This window comes from Pseudonaja textilis, chromosome 2 (assembly GCF_049901715.1).
Source record: "Pseudonaja textilis isolate UNSWEBS1 chromosome 2, rPseTex1.2, whole genome shotgun sequence".
In the NCBI taxonomy this organism is placed as follows: domain Eukaryota; kingdom Metazoa; phylum Chordata; class Lepidosauria; order Squamata; family Elapidae; genus Pseudonaja; species Pseudonaja textilis.
The window spans coordinates 59,539,472-59,557,005 of NC_141991.1; the positions used below are offsets into that span (position 1 = coordinate 59,539,472).

General features: G+C 35.7%; 1 protein-coding gene across 4 annotated transcripts in view; it reads left to right on the plus strand.

The window, feature by feature from the left end:
• The window catches only part of DNAH1 (dynein axonemal heavy chain 1), a 199,825-nt gene that overhangs the window by 94,978 nt on the left and 87,313 nt on the right, over positions 1 to 17,534 (plus strand). For all 4 annotated transcript variants that reach the window (XM_087924016.1, XM_087924015.1, XM_087924017.1 and 1 more), the window contains 10 exons: positions 3,309 to 3,473; positions 4,985 to 5,106; positions 5,909 to 6,014; positions 7,825 to 8,004; positions 9,416 to 9,556; positions 10,184 to 10,347; positions 10,699 to 10,812; positions 14,487 to 14,675; positions 15,522 to 15,627; positions 16,209 to 16,322. In XM_087924016.1, coding sequence (XP_087780142.1) covers positions 3,309 to 3,473; positions 4,985 to 5,106; positions 5,909 to 6,014; positions 7,825 to 8,004; positions 9,416 to 9,556; positions 10,184 to 10,347; positions 10,699 to 10,812; positions 14,487 to 14,675; positions 15,522 to 15,627; positions 16,209 to 16,322 — 1,401 coding nt within the window. The remainder of the gene's footprint in view (positions 1 to 3,308; positions 3,474 to 4,984; positions 5,107 to 5,908; positions 6,015 to 7,824; positions 8,005 to 9,415; positions 9,557 to 10,183; positions 10,348 to 10,698; positions 10,813 to 14,486; positions 14,676 to 15,521; positions 15,628 to 16,208; positions 16,323 to 17,534) is intronic.

The following is a 17,534-nucleotide window of genomic DNA, read 5'->3' on the forward strand; positions in this document are numbered from 1 at the left end:
CAGATTAATTTTCCATATGATGTGGATTGCAAAGATTTTTACCAACAGATAAAAACTTCCCCACAGAGAAGCACTTTTCTGTCTTGCTGGAAAAATCTTAGTACAGCAATACAAAATTGAATGCTAGAATACCAGTGCAACCCCTTAGACAACAGACAATATAATCATTGTCAGTTACGAAAATAATGCTCCCAGGAAGATCTGCTGCCTTATATGCTGCCCGAGAAGCAAAGAGGTTAATTTGCAAGTCCTGTTAAACTGGGATTGCAGGAAAATGAATGTTTGGGATTATGATGCCCTTTTTTTCAGTTTCAGAAAGTTTTAACACACTGTTGTTATTTTTTTTTCCTGTATGACTTCTTGACCATCCACGGTAGTCTCAGCGCTATCTCCTTTGAAGAAGACACTTAATTACACACCTGTCTGCCCACAAAATCTGAAGTGCAGAGAGAAGTGTAATTTTGTAACCCCCAGCCTGACTCAGAGGAATATTGTACGCTTGCCAGTATCAGAGAGACTGGAAGACATCAGAGCATATTTAATCAGGCATCAAGGAAGTGGGGCTTTGAACCTGACTAAGCCAACAAATTTCAAAAAGGGGTGTCTTTTTGGTTAAAGGTAGTGAATAATCCCAGGGTCATTCTGCAAGTAATTACTTCAGCTGGTCATACAGCATTTGTTGCCATTATATAAGATGGATATTAACCTAATGCAAACTAGATGAGATTTTGTTAGAAGCTAACTCTTCCCTCTTTAGCCCATATATTATTTTTGTGAAACAACCAACTCAGTGGGTATATAACAACTAAAATAAATTGGCTGACTTTTCCATAAAAACCTTCTTTGCCCTGTGTTCAAGGAACATTCATTATTACTAGATGAGGAAAACATTGAAAGATACTGCAGCATTTCCCCATCATCAGAAGCATTCCAAGAATCCATCTATTCTGGACTTTACAATAAATATTAAAAAAAACAGTTCAGTGCTGTGCTGAAGCTCATACATTTAAAATTTATAATACAATTGACCTTGTTACTTCAGGCACATATGCAGAGTAACACATGAGCTGAAAACTTTATACTGATGTCCAAATTAATGATTTGTCAAGGAAGGTCTTATCTTGGGATCTTTCTCTGCTGATAAAAGTACTATTCTTGAGTTAACAGAAAACTATACCACTATAATTTTTTTCTGTCCCCATTAACAAATCCTATGCTGCATCTATTAATGCATGTTCTAAGTTATGCTATATGGTACTGTCTTGATTATGTAGGTGTAGGGCATAATAGGCAAAGCAATTTGTGGATTAATTAACCAGGGAGAAAAGGGAAGCCAGCATCAACTTGAAAAAGCCTCTCTGGTTCCACAAGTTACTAGTCACCTGACATTTCCTTGGACATAATGGCTAGCAATTTTGCAAACCTTGTCATTGTCTTTGGATGCTTTTTCAGCTTAAAAGGAAAAAATAGTTTAAAACCAGATCGCTAAGGACCACTGAAGCCTGTCTTAATCATGGGCTGAGATGAGGATGAGATAAAACCAATACCATGAGGACATTCCACAGAACAAGTTTTGCCAGGGCATGGTTATACTCTGGTTAATGGAGGTATAAAGAGTTCTTCTAATTAACTTCAGAAAGGGCATCTTGTTCATTTATTATTTTCCACAATTTTTATTTTTCACTTTAGAACAATTTTGGCAATAGCTTCAAAATTAAAAGGGCTTCTTAATATAGTTATCATTTTTGAAACACATTTTAATACTAAGTGACTCACTGAAATTTGTTCCTTCTTGTACTGCATAATATAAAAAAAGAATAATGACTGTTTCCGCAAGAATAATAGAGTGCAGGAAAATCAATATGGTTTGGTATTTTAGTAATACTTTAGTTATTATATCAACCAATATAGCATCCACTAGATTCTGATGCTTTATTATGTCATAAAGTGGTTAGTACCATATTCTTTCTTCTGAAGAATATTGCAGTGTTCAGTCACTTCATAAAATGTCTAAAACTAAAAATGGGCAACCAATATGTTCCTTCCCCCCATCCCCCAAGGTCTGTTTGCTTATCTCCAGGGTTGTTCTTTTTTAAAATGATTGTTTTAAAAAGTTTGAATGTTTGAATTTCTGGTTACTCTATTTAAGTGTTTTAAGTCAATGTTAGTTCATTTAAATGCTGTAAGTCAATGTTTTTCCTTGCATGATACAGTATGTATGAGTTAGACATACTTCATACAGCAATAAATGGTTTCTTCCCTTTACAATCTTTTAGATTGTTTTGGAAAGTTGGTTCTCCAATATATGAGATGATTGGTGAAGTCTTTGTAACTCTAGTTCAGTAGATATAGAATTTCTAAACAAGTAAACTGCTGGTTATACTATAGAGCCGTCATTGTGATTAATTTTTTCTAGGTGTTTTTTTAGTCATGAAGAAGCCAGATCTAGAGCAAATACCATACTCTTCTTGTAGGCCTAAGAGTATATTTTATATTGAGAGCTGAACATTTCTCTCCAAACTTTATATTTTGCATGCAGTAAGGGATGAGATCTCTTTGGATGTCCTACTATATATTTAAATCCAACTTGGCATGAGTAGACTTCTATTCATATAACAGAAGTCTATGTCTTTTTCTTTCTTTATGTCCTGAATATGCTCTGTAAGAAGGGTGAGAATGGAATACCTTAAAATTAGGAACCATTTCTTTGACAGAAGATTGTCACTGTTTTTAATATTAAAAAGTATATATGAGCCATTGTTTTCTTAAGTTTTCTAAAAGTTAAAGATGCTTTAGCTTTCTCAAAATCTAGTCTCTTGATATAAATATCTATGTCTGCTTCCATGTATAGTCAAAGCTCTAATTTTATACGTTGTGGTGGTCTTTAACTATGGCCAAAGTGGTTTAATGTGTATTTATTTATTATTTCAATGTCAAAGCTGAGGACTCAACAGCAATTCTGGGCATCTTACAGATAAAAATTAAAATACAAAAATTCCAAGAAAAAGAAAGGAAGATAGTTGAACCAGAAATCAAAACTCCAAAAGCTAACCAAAGGGCTTGATCCCATCCTAGCTCAGGGCCAGGGAGAAAAACCAGGTCTTAAGCAGTTTGTGAAAAACAGAATTGTATGAATCTGAATAAAAGTAAATATCCTCTAGGAGGATATTTTCCTTCCTTCCTTCTCTCCCTCCCTCCCTCTCTTCTTCTATTATCTATCTATCTATCTATCTATCTATCTATCTATCTATCTATCTATCTATCTATCTATCTATCTACATCCACATAATACAACATATTATTTCTAGGATGTCTTGGAAGAATGGCTCACTTGCCAGCGTTCCTGGCTATATCTGGAGCCCATCTTTAGTTCGGAAGACATCAATAGACAATTACCTGTGGAAAGTAAACGTTACCAGACGATGGAGAGGATGTGGAAAAAGATTATGAAGAATGCCAATGAGAACAGAGAGGTGAGGTTATAACTATTAGCACGGAGCACTTCTGTAAAAAGACTCTAAGCCCACCTTAAAGCTGTTTCTGAACTTTAATGATTCCACAATATCAGTAATGCTTAAGAAACAACCAATTTTAAGCTGTGCTTTGGTGTGTTTGAAAATGCATATAAAGCTGTTTTCCTTTTGCTGTTCTCTGGAAAGGCTATGGATGTGCTGACCTCTCACTGGCTGGAATTCTTCTATCTCCATGTTATCTTCATGTTAGCCATTAAGCTCAGTCTCCCCCCCCCACCTTCATGTAGAAGATTTACTACAATAGCATTTTGCTAAGACACTATTACTTCAAAGATCTTTAAAATATTACAAAGAAATAGACACTTATTCATAGCTCTCCCTCTTTAACAAATAAATTGATATTCCTTTTGAGAAATTGCCACACAGCATGAGGTGAAAGCATAAATGATGGAATATGTCTGCACTGTAGTCTGATGGAAAAAGCACTGATTAGCTCCTGGAATTTGTGGTGTTTTGAAGGTTAGCAACATGTTGGCTTCAAACTGGTCATAGGAAATTGGGGGATGAAAACCATGATAATGTGGACATGTTCAATGGAAAATGCTATTCATAAGTTGATTCTGCATAAATTTAAATAAGTATATCAAAATGTATTAAGTGTAGTGTGTAACATATTCTGTTATCAAGGTATACACTTGTGTAATATGTTTCTTCAGTTTAAGACACTGTGTCAAATTAATCCTTACCAAAATTCTAAGAATTGTTCCTTGTTATTTTGCACCTAATTGTGTGCCATCATTATGAATTTTTGGTGGGAGTCCTGTTGATTTTGGGATAAGCAAAATTAAATAATATCAGTAAGAACTCTTATATTTGTTTTCTTCAATCCATGACCAGGATGATTGAGAATCTCCATAGATTATATTTAGTTATACAGCTTAAATGTTTCCTTTGTTTACACATCTGAGAAGACACATGATGAAGACATGTTTTGGAAGATCTGGTTCAGTTTCTTTTTTTCTCTCCTATTAACGCATATGTTCCTTTCTTCTATTCAGTGTTTGCTCTCATCATCTTGCTCTGGGATTCAAATAGGGTATTCTTTGGTTAACATTAGCCTTCAAACAATTATTTAAAATCATAGTTCTAGATGGGGACTCTCTCATGGATTGCATTTTCTTGAGGATAGACATAGCCAGCTCCTTTTCTCTTTTTCCTACTACCCATTTTCTCTTTTTACTTTTCCAAATAATTTACTTACTTTTGAGTATTAATTTACTCTCTTTAAATACAGAGAGCAAAGGTATAAAGATTATGATAGGCTTGCAAGCTCTCTTCATTTTGTTCTTTACAATGTTGTAAATTTGCTTCATCCCAATATTAAGCCCTTTTTGTTGTAACATAACACCAATATTCTTATTATTAGTGCATGGCTGAAATTAAATCCACAATGTAAAATTATATTACAATTTTCATTGCTTGCTCAATTGTGTTAATCTGTCAATTTCCAGGTAATTAATGTATGCCCTGACCCAAGGCTATTGGAAAAGCTGAGGGAATGTAATAAATTACTGGATCTGGTGCAGAAAGGTTTAAGTGAATACTTGGAGACTAAGAGGGGAGCTTTCCCAAGGTAATTTTATGATCTGAAATACTTAAACACATACCCCGGAGCAAAAGAAAAGAAACTGAAGGATCTCTCTTGCTTCCTACTTGAAGATGTCCTGTCATTCTTACTTGAGGAAATGTGTGTTTGGATGCTGTTCAGCTTTTGTATCAGGGAGACAAGTGATATTGAACAAGGAAACTTGTAACCTCAGGAGTAAAATTATTGTAATTGAGATTTAAATATAGAGCAATGGGGGGGGGGGGGAGACTGGGAAGTAGCATGTATTTTGAAGTACTTGCATGGAGGTTTTGTATCTACTTTCATTCCCATGTGCTCAATTCACTAGAAAAAGATTTACTCATATTCTGGGACAGGTCTTAATTGAAGTCTCTTTTCTGCAAGGCATAAGGATATTATTCATTTAAGGAGGGAGGGAGGGAGAAAGAAAAAGATTTATTAACCAGAAAAAAATCTCTCTTCTACGTCTGATGCTACATCTCTCTGAGTTTTTAGAATAGCATCAGGCAATAATCCTTTCTAAAAAAAATGTTCACTGGGAATTCATAAAAGAATAATGGGCTCTAATCTTCTCTTAATATCCTGGATTAATCTCTTTGGTATTCCTACATTTTCAGTGTTGTCCTTTTACAAAAGGAACTTTTCTTTTTTAGTAAAATTTTACTCTTTTAGAATCCCAGTAGAAGGATTGTATTAGAAAGAAAGTGATTCTGGAATTAGATACAAGACTTTAAAATTGCATTCTAATGTACTATATCATATTGTGTTCTAGAATCTAAGGACAAACAAGAATCTTTTTCCTTTCCAGATTTTATTTCCTTTCTGATGATGAACTTTTAGAAATACTGTCTCAAACCAAAGATCCTACAGCTGTGCAGCCTCACCTCCGCAAGTGTTTTGAGAATATTGCACGGGTAAACATTGCACGGGAAAATAATGCTCTCAAGGTCTAGTCTCAGTCCTTGGAATCTCTAGGGGTCTGATGAGGAGGAACTGGCCTAAGCTCAATTCTGACAGGATCAAGTGGCTTTGCATTTACAGACCTTCTAGCTCTGGGGATTTTCCATTCTTATTTCTGAATGGCACAACTGTTTTGCTATTTGGGGGTCTGAAAGAGCAGATGGCAGCTATGGCCTTTGTGCAGATTTGTCCTGGGCACTGATTGCATTTTCCTAAATTGGGAGCCCTTCTTATGGCCACTCATGTCCCAATCACCTCATATTACTGCAATGCATTCACCTTTGAAGACCACTCAGAAGCTAACGCTAGTCCAGAATGCAGTAGCATGAGTAGCTATAGTGTAAGGTCTTGCCTCTCCTCTCTCCTCAAGAAGGCAGAACTCTTGAAACAGGTAGCATTTCAAAAAGAACTTTTACTGGGAAATAGTAATAGCAAGGAAAATAAGCAGGATCTAACATTCCAGCGCAAGAGCATTAGGTTAACATTTGTTGAAATCTCTCCTTTCTGTCCAGTCCCAAGCAAGATAATCCCCAGCTGTGATATTGTGTGAACCTCAAGCTGAGGAGGTGATAAGAAGTCGTTCTCAAGGGCTGCGTACTTGACTCCTCGGATCTAAGACAAAACAGATGGGCCCAGGCTCATCCCTCCCCGTTCTCATTCCCACGAAAGTGCATCAAAGGAAAGATCAAAGCTAGGAACAGATAATAAAATGTTACCAAGTTCCCCCTCCCACCAGAATGGAAGTGTCCCGATAGGGATCTATGGGAACCTGATGTGTAGGCTTACCTTACTATTTCCACGTAACATTCTTTCTTCACAAGCTGCTTTTGTTACCAGTGGGTTTCTGAGTACAACTCAAGGTGATGATATATATTACAAATCCCTATAAGACATATGGTTTAGTGATCTTACTCATTTCTACCAATGCTAGAAGATCTGATAATGTTGGCATGGTCTGGGTCCCATCTATCAAACTATGCTATACTACAACATCCAGGAGTTGTGCCTTCCCTAACATAATATCTATCCTTTGGTACACCATGATCCTGGTAGTTCAAACAGCCTCAGTTCTCTTTTGCTTCAAGTGAGTTTAGAAGGCCTATCTTTTTCCCCCGACCTTGAGCTAGCATGAAATGTGTATCCACTATGGGATAAGTTTTATATATGTGTAGGAGATAAGATAAGATAAGATAAGATAAGATAAGATAAGATAACACTTACATGATTTGTATAGCTGTCCATGTCACACATGTGACTGTGAGCAGTTTACAGAATTAAATCACATAAACCCATTAGACATAATTCATTAGTACCCAAGGATAAACAATAAATAGTATAAATTACCTTCAATAATAACAGACTTCATCTGCCCACTTGATTCAAATGCCTGGGGAAACATTCAGGTCTACAATGCCTTCCCCTGTTAGAACCATCTTTCCTTTTTTAATATATTGTGTCTTTTTAAAAGTTTCTGCACTGTCCTGAATCAGTGATAGTTACTTAGAGATTAAACTGTAAATAAATAAGTAAACAAACAAGCAAACAAATAGATAAATCCTACATATTGAGGTGAGCTAGAGAAGTGACACATAAAGGTACCGCTATGTGAACATGCTTATGAGATCAGAATATATTTCTCTACATTTAGAAAATAAAATTAAATGAAAAAAATAGTTACCTGTTAACAGGATCTTTATCTATTCTTTGTACGAGGCAAGAATGGAAGAATTGTTGTCAGTCTCATGCTGTGTTTTTTCTCATTAGCTTCTCTTTCAGGAAGATCTGCAGATTACACACATGTATTCTGCAGAAGATGAAGAAGTGGAGCTTTTCTCTCCTATTTATCCCACGGGCAATGTGGAAGACTGGTTGCTGCAAGTTGAGAAAATTATGAAGGCTAGTGTGAGGGACAATATTGAAAGAGCAATTAAGGCATACCCAAAAGTACGTTTCTTGTTTATAATTGTATAGAATTCATGTAAAAATTGATGCTATTTGTGCTATTGTAAGGTTCCCATCTCTGCTGATAAATTCCAGATGTGAATTTTAATAACCTTCTGGTTTTTTCATTTTATGCTTGGTTTTTAATATGCACATAATATGTCTTGGTGTCTGCCTTCTGTTTATGTTTCAAAAAGCATATTTCTTCTTTGAGAAAAGCCTCTTTCCTCGTTTTTGTCCATTATTTAAAAGGGTTGTATAGGAATTGCAGAAGTAAGCCAAGTGATTGTCTGAATAGACAGTATAAAATACATTGGACTGTGGGTTAGATTGGCCAGGCCAGGTATTAGATTTTTAGTCTTGTTAGTGGATATTTAAAATGTTGAAATACATCAAACTCCACAAATATCAATCCCTGTTTATAGTAGAAAATGTAAAAAAAAAACAACCAAAGGCTTGCATAGCTTCTAAAATATATTTTCAAGATTTGCAAGATAAGTCAAAGGGAACTGAAATCAGGGAAAAACAATGACAACCCTATGTATACTGTATCATCAATCATGTCTTAGCTTACCAGTGGTAATACCAAATGAATGTATTTGACAGTGTGACAAAATAAAAGAGGAAAGAAATGAGAGGTATTTGTCTGAAACTTATTAGTCATAGTCAATATTGTTAAGATAACAGAGAGACAGTGCAAAATGCTGCACTGTAATCTTATTTTATTTATATTTCATATTTCTTAAATACTCATCTCCCTCTGAGTGGGGCTGTTAATGTTAACTCTTCCTACATTCTCAACTGTTGAATCTTCTGAAGTTATAATCAAATACAATTTGATTGGATATACTGATTGAAGTTATAAATGTAGGAATGAGATTGCCAGCTGAATTTCATGGGTTGAAGTATTCTTGATTGTATGAAGCTGAAAAATGGCTCTCCAGAACAAAGATGCAGGTTAAGTTTTTAAAAGTAGCATTGATCCAAGGAGTATATTAAAGCTGAATGTCTTTTTGGACATCCTAGGCTGAGACATACTGAAGGTGAGGCTTCCTTATCATTCTTATCACCTCAAAATCTGCTAGCTACATTTGTAGTGTTATGTAGATTTGATTTTAGTCTCATCACTTGGCTAGCATCTTACAAGAAATTCTTGTGAAAAAGATTTAAATCTCTGTCCTTGTGATATCACTGAACTGATCTTAACTTTTTAAAAAAGCTTTATGTGCGTATATGCTCTAAATGTTAAGAAAAATGTACTTGTCCTTCTCCAAAAGGTATGCATTACCAAGTACTGTTATATATGTTTTACAGTAAATTACAATTGGTTATATCATGGTTATGGAATAGTAATGAAGATGAAAGAAAATTACCCATTTTTTAAATCAATAATGTGATCTATTTTTAATTAAAGACACCTCGGACCACATGGGTCTTAGATTGGCCAGGCCAGGTGACCATAGCTGGATGTCAAACATACTGGACAAAAGAAGTATCAGAAGCTTTAGAAGCTAGAGATTTGTCTACTAGGCTATTTCCACAGCTAAGTGCTCAGGTAAGAATATCAGTTAATTGCATATTTCAATTTAAATTATTTCTGCAATGAAATGCTTATTTTCATGTTATTTCCTAGAATAGTCTTCTCCTAGCCTTATTCAGATATTTTTTCAAATAATAATACCATGTTTCAAATAGTTATTCATGGTCTTGGCCTAAAAATCTGAATGGTTTGGACTTCTGGGATCAATAAAGCTACTAGAACTGTTAGGATTCAGCTTGTTTCCTTGCTTTTGTCCTGTGTATAAAATTCAGACAGGGTTTGGTATATCAGCATGCTTGTCCAGAATCAAATTCTGTCTATTCACATTTCCTCTGGAAAACTACTATCAAAATAATCCAGAAATTGATGGTTGAAAAAGAGTGGGATAAAGGAATAGCCTGATCTCCATTCTCACAAATTATTCAATTCTGCATCCATTAGCATACACAGAATAGGGAAATCCAGGCCCTTTTTTGTCTTGAACATGAGCAGTGAGTTGAGGAGAAGATCTTTTTTTTCCCTGTTTCCTAAGTAACAATAGTTTTCTTGTGGAGTCAATATAGAAGTGCCCAGAGCATATCAAGTAGATTTGTGATATAGTGGGTAAGGCATGGCTTGATTTGTTTTGCTTTATTTGCGCAGCTGCGTGACCTAGTAGCACTTGTGCGAGGTAAACTGTCTCGGATGCAGCGAGGAGTGTTATCAGCTCTCATTGTGATTGAAGTTCATGCCAAGGATGTGGCAGCTAAACTTATTGAGGAAAATGTCATGAGTGAAAATGATTTTGAATGGATTTCCCAGCTCAGGTGAGGGATTTCCTCTTACCTATTCTATTAATAGAAATTGCTAGTAGTACAGAAGAATTGTTCTTTTTAAGTAGGAGGTACATTGGACAAGAGAGAAAAAGAGAAATCGGGCATAATTTTAATGGTCTAAAAATATTCTTTCAATTCTGTGTTTTTACCTTCTTATAATTATATTCAGGTCATTATTCTAGTACAACAGGCATCCCCCTAATAATCATCAGCCTCATCAGCATCATCGTTATTTCTGAGAAGATTGTTTAGTATAAATGAAATCTATCCAGGTGAACAGAAATGTTGTATTATAAAATGTACCATCCATATATTTCAATTTAACTTTTAATGCATTATTAGGTACTACTGGACAAGGGATGATTTATACATTCGGGCAGTGAATGCTGAATTTATTTATGGCTATGAATACTTGGGCAATAGTGGGCGCCTTGTGATCACTCCTCTTACTGACAGGTATAGTAACTCCTTTGGTGTCAAACAATTAAATTCCTTCATAGTTCTGAATGAATAAATGAGTAAATCTGAATCAAGGGTCTTGTTTGTGACTTTTGGTGAAGTCTGTTATCAATTGACCCACAAGGTAATTTGTCATGAGTCAGCTATATGCAGGAATCCTCCACAGAAAAGCATTTTGGAATACTGTACATCAATAAATATTGCAATGCCTAGGATTATTCTCACAGCAGCAGTCATGGACTTGTGTCAATCAAGCCTGAAGTGACTGGATAAAATGTGATGCAGTCAACAATGGCAGCCTTGTAGATTCCACCATTTGATTTTCTCTGGATTTGCCATGCTGCTGTCATTCTTTGCATGCTTATCGATCTTCATATCAACACGTGTCTTATGCTGGGCAAGGTATTTGGATGAAATGACCTTTGCACCCATGACAGTGGGGAAGTCAAATCATTGCACACAGGTAAAATCTAGCTATTGCGGTTGCTGCTGGCGCAGGTGCTCAAGTGGTTGACATACTTTTTTGAAAAATGTGCTGGTGTTAATGAGTCATTTGTTTTGGAGAAATCCAGTACTCACTGTCCTTCATCGTTTTGCATATCATGTTGATTGCCACCATGACAATTGTGACATGTCCACTTAGGTTGTTGCAGAGAAACAGTAGGTTTTCTTGCAGGCAGGTAGATACACACTCTTGAATGGTTTTTATCCAAAACTATTGTTTCTCCTCTCCACCATATCCAGTTTGTGGGGCATAGACCAAGAAAATGTGTGGCAGCAGTGTGATGGCAGTTAACATGAGATGGACAGAGTGTCAATGAACCTCAACAAGATGGCTGTACAGATCAGTGGCTACTATGATAGCCATGCCTTTTTTGTTTGAAACCGTAGATTATTTTGTGTTTTTACCAATGTCACTAAACTTTTGATTTTTCTAGTGTGTCTCTTGTGTGCACATAATATCCACCTTACATCACATTAGCATGTCTACTACTCATGGCTGTGTCCAGTCAAGTCAAGATGCTGGCTTCTTTAGCCAGTTCTGCCTTGAATGAGTAACTTTTGCCCTCTTGTCAGGGCAGTCAGGCAAGACCAACACATGTCACCTCCGGGGAGACATCCTAGCACTCTTCAGCATTGTAGGTGGCTGTTGATCCATTAGTTGTAGCAAAAATCTACCAAGTGGCTTGTTGCCCATACCTGACACCAGTTCATCCATGTTCAGTTCAGCACGACCATTGTGGGAGGGCAGTTTCTGGTAGCATCAACAACGAAGAACAGATCTCGCTGCCAAGCTGTGTTTTGTCTGCAATATCCTAATCTAGATGAGCTGTCTCTTATGAGTTGTCTGCCAAATCAAATTGAAAAGTTGAACTAAGGATTGTGTGTCCAGAAACTGGTGATTTACTGATGAGGCAAGATGTGAAGCTTAATGGCATGCTGTTTAAAAAGTAATAAAAAATTGATTGCAGTCAAATGTGCTGTGGAAGATGATAGCAGGATGTGTTCAGAATTTCAAAGAAGTCGGAAGCCTGAAGAACCAGGTGAGGCTAATGTGAATGTACAACTGAGGAAGATAAGTTCAGCACAAAAAACAATTAATAGGGTTTCAGGATGTTTAGAGACAGCATAAAGCAAGAAACCCAGGACAAGACCAACAAGTAAAACAGCAATATTTGGGCGGGGGGGAAATCAAGGCAATTATGAAATGGGCACTAAGCCCTTCATGGCATGGGTGTAGGTTACTTGAGAGACCATCGCATCCCACTGGGATTGGCCCTTACCACTCATGCCAGCAGAGGAGGCATGCCACAGGTCCCATCAGCTGGATTATTCTGGCTGGTGGGGTCCAGAAACAGGGCTTTCTCTGCTGTTTCTCCTATCCATTGGAACATCCCCCCCACCCCAATGTGAGGTTGGCCCTAACCTTTCGTAAGGGCCTAAAGACATGGCTATGCCAGTCAGCTTGGCACCCCAGAGGGGGAACAGTGCAATGGAAGTGGTTGAGTGATTACAGATCCCACGTCTCCCCACTCTGCCCATCCCTCCCGATGTGTCCTTGGTTTTAATGTCCAATTTAAACTTTTTATGTTTTAACTGTATATGTAGCTGTAAGCTGTAAGTTACCCTATGGTAAGAGGAGTGGCCAATACATTTTATAAATTAAATAAATAAATAGGTAAGCAAGTAAGCAAGTAAGTAAATAAATGAATGAATGAATGAATGAATGAATGAATGAATAAACAAACAAACAAATAAATAAATAAATAAATAAATAAATAAATAAATAAATCCAGCTTCTTTGCTGTTCTGCAATACTCATCTGGGTTTTGCAGCCCAAGTTCATTAATCCTTAGTTAAGGTGTGAAAGTTTTCAAAATTTCTATGAATCAGATATGTCAGTATAATGCTGGAAACAAGGTTAATTATTTACAGTATTTTAATCTCACCCTTCAGACAATTCTTTCTCTCAAAACAATTCTTTCTCTCATCAATTAATAAAAGAGAGACAGGCTCCACCATCAGGTTTTCAAACTAAAAAAAAAGGACACAGAAGGAAAGAAGACTATTGGGAGTTAGGGAGTTTAAGGCCAAAATAATATAATATGCTATAAACTGGCATTTCTATCCAATTTTGATCAGACCAATCTTTCCCTGGTGGCATTCTTGCACACATCCAGCCAGAATTGATTACACTTGTTTCTTTCCTCAATGGACAGGGCCAAAGTGCCCTTTCTCTTTGCTTCAGTAATCCCATAGCAAGAGAATATTGGAGCTGCTTTTTCTTCTTTTTTTTTCCTGACAATCGAGGAAAAGGTTTGTGATGCAAGTATCACTTGGGGTTAATCAGCTCGTCCATAGTCGTATGGAAACTAGAGTGTCTCGACATGACTGTTATAGTTAAAAGTTGTGTACAATTAAGATTTATACAAGTACATAAAAAGAAAATTAGCCTTTCCTGCTAAAAGCTATTACACAAATGCAAACCAATGCTAAGATATATTTCTTTAATTATGATAATGTAGCATCCATATATGTGCAAAAAGGGCTTGTATCTTTTGTAAGTGGAACAGGATATGGCCATTGAGTTGTCAGAAATGGTTGTAAAGGCAATTTAAGCAAGTGGTCTTTTGTGGATAATATGAAATGATGGAAATGCCTAATTAATTCAGAATGGTTAAAACACTGTGTGTGTGGAGGGGGGAGGTGGTGGAATAGCATAGACTGTGGGTATTGTTTCAAAGAAGTCTTATACTTGAAGATTGGCGTCAGCATTGATTATTAGTACTTTGAAGGAGGGTCAAATGGATTTCTGAAATGCTAATTGTTCTCAAGGGATCAGTTGAATCATGTCTAACCTCATTCAACTCTAACTGATCATCAAATTAAAGAGTCAGAAAGAATCAGAGAAGCTTTTCAGCCCTTTTAGTATTTTTTCTTTCATGAAATAATTGCATTTATTTTACTAAAATAAAAGAGAACTATTTTCTATATCTATCATTTTAGACTATGCTGCTATTTACATATGAACAATTTCAAATTGCAATTGTACAGTATAAACGTATAAGCTGGTTCTTCAGAATGCTGATTTATGAATAATAAATGCTTCAATCTAGAACATTTAAAAGGATACATTCAGAATTCTGAAAATGATTTAATTCCTGTTACAGATGCTACCTCACCTTGACTGGAGCCTTGCATTTGAAATTTGGAGGTGCTCCTGCAGGACCAGCTGGAACAGGCAAAACAGAGACAACTAAGGATCTGGGGAAAGCTTTAGCTATACAGACAGTTGTGTTTAATTGCTCTGATCAGCTTGACTTTATGGCAATGGGAAAATTCCTGAAAGGACTAGCCAGGTACTAAAGCACAGTACTGTACCCATGTAAAGAAATATGCCTGAATTAGAATAGAGCTACATCAAATGAGGAATGGAAGAAAGGAATGGAAGAGAGCATGCACGTGTTCAGAATAAATCATAGTTTTATCATTCTTTTTTTTGTCTGTTTTTGTTGCCAAGGAGAAGTGTTAACATACTTGGCCCTAAAGTATTGAGAATTGGCTAAAGTACAAGATTCATTTACTTATTTATTAAATGTATAAGCTGCTCCAATATGTAAAGTTCTGAGCAGTTATGACCTTAAAACCATAAAAAATGCAAACAGTACAATCCAAAAGAAAAATCAGAGAAAACCCACAATCAGATAATCAAACTCCCACAAAAGCTCTATTATTGATTCTAATCCAAGGCTTGAGATAAAACCATGCTTTAAGGGCTGAGGGTGATACAGATCTCAGGTGAAACTGTATACTATATTTTGAACTAGAATAAATTAGGGTGTTCATGAAACAGAAATTTTATTTTGCTTTGAATAAACCTGAAACACAATCCTACATCCCAAAAGTTTTGTAATTGTTGCAATTCAATATTAAAACAGTGTCCCAGCACCACAACATCAGAACTTTAGAAGTTACTTCTCAATTTCATCTCTGAGTAGAGCATTGCCACAAAATAAATAAATAATCTATGAGTACTGTGTTTTAGTGTGGATTTCACATACAAACCTTATTTGCAAAATGTCCTAATAAGAAAATTAAAGAATTGGTTTAGTCATTTTTCCCTGCTGATATCTTCTGATTATTACTGATTGCATTAGTAATAATTACTATGGATAACTGGTATTATCTTCTATTTCTACACTTAGCTCTGGAGCCTGGGCTTGCTTTGATGAATTCAATCGCATTGACATTGAAGTGTTGTCTGTAGTTGCCCAGCAGATCACAACTATTCAAAAGGCCCAGCAACAGCGAGTAAGTCAGGATATCTTCATAATGTCATTTTTTATTATTATTTTTAATTGGTTTTCATCTTGAGTCAACATGAATGCATGCTAATGTATTTGGGGGCTTTTTAGGAGTAACTATTTTGCTGTCTGAATGCAAAAAAAATGCTACATAGGCATGCATCTCTATGTGTACACAGCAATTACAAATATCTCTCTGTCCATCCATCCATCCATCCCCAAAGGGTACTCTAGTGACTGAGTGAAACATCTGTTAACATCTGGGATAAACAAATTACCTAGTGTTGCCTATTTCATATACTAACCTAATACTCTTTGATTACGTCTTATATTGTTTATTCTCAGATATTTATCACAACTGAGATTCTTAACTACTATTTATCATTAGAATTCAATGATTTTTTTAAATTTAAAATTCTAAACTGGACAACTGTTTGTGCTGGACTTACCATATAATTGTTCAGTCACTGGTGTGTGAAATCTGTAAAATTGTGAGGAAGATGTTATAACCCAAAACAGTCTCTTTATAATGGAATTTAAAGATACATTTTTGAATATCAAATTTTTCACTACATTTATTGCTTCCAGGTAGATCGCTTCATATTTGAAGGAGCTGAGATCCCACTAGTTCCATCTTGTGCAGTCTTCATCACAATGAACCCTGGCTATGCTGGTCGCACTGAATTACCTGATAATTTAAAGGTAATGGTGCTGAAAGTTACAAAAATACTACATATATTACCTTCATTTGAATTTAAACCTCTTCCATTTTCTTTGTGTGATCATTAGAAATTATGTGGAGAGGGGAGGGGCCATAAAAAACAGGCAAGGAAGAATACAGGTGAAACTTGAAAAATTAGAATATCGTGCAAAAGTTCATTTATTTCAGTAATGCAACTTAAAAGCTGAACCTAATATATGAGATAAATTCATTACATGCAAAGCAAGATAATTCAAGCCATGATTTGTCATAATTGTGATGATTATGGCTTACAGCTCATGAAAACCCAAAATCCAAATGAACTTTTGCACGATATTCTAATTTTTCAAGTTTCACCTGTAGAATTGAGATATCTCAGTTCAAGAGATCACTAACAAAGTATGGCAAAAAAATTAGAGGAAAGTATATGAGGACAAATAAACTGAGGTTGACTCCTGATGAAACAAAAAATATGTGGATTGATAGTTCTTGGCTTTGGGAATTGGGAGCTGTAGGAGCCTAAATGTGCTATAATTTTTTTTTCCTGGATAGTGACGTCCTAGCAACAGTTCACAAAGTCTCTTCTTCACATTTAGATTACTGTAATGTATTCTATGTGAAGCTACCCTTAAACTTGATCCACAATGTGCAGCTGATACAGAATGTAGTGCCCAGGTTGCTGAATGGTATAACTATATTATCCCTTTTGCTAAAACTAACATGATTTTGGCAGCTAAATAATACCAAACAAAAGGTTTCCTTTTGACATACAATATGAGGTCCTAAGCTACTTGGAACAAGGATAGTTATTAGAACACCCTCACTTTTAGAGACATGGGTAGATTACTAATTTTATTTTATGCCATCTTTATTTTAATAAATAACTCAGAGGTGATCAGTGCTAATACATCTTCCTCCTTCTATTTTCCCCACAACAACATTCCTGAATCACTGCATATTTCTATAAACTTTATAGAACTGACAGAAAGATATGCTGGGAAAGTGTTGCTTTTTATAGCAAGAAACATATAAAAGCTAACATGCAATATACAAAATATTGACACTGGATTCTTTCACAGAATCACTATAGTTTATAATACCTGACCACAAATATAAATTAGATCTAGAAATATGCTATCGAATAAAAAACTGAGGAAGATAAATGTGAAATTGCTAACTTCTTAACAAAAACATGTGCCATATTCTTCAAATTA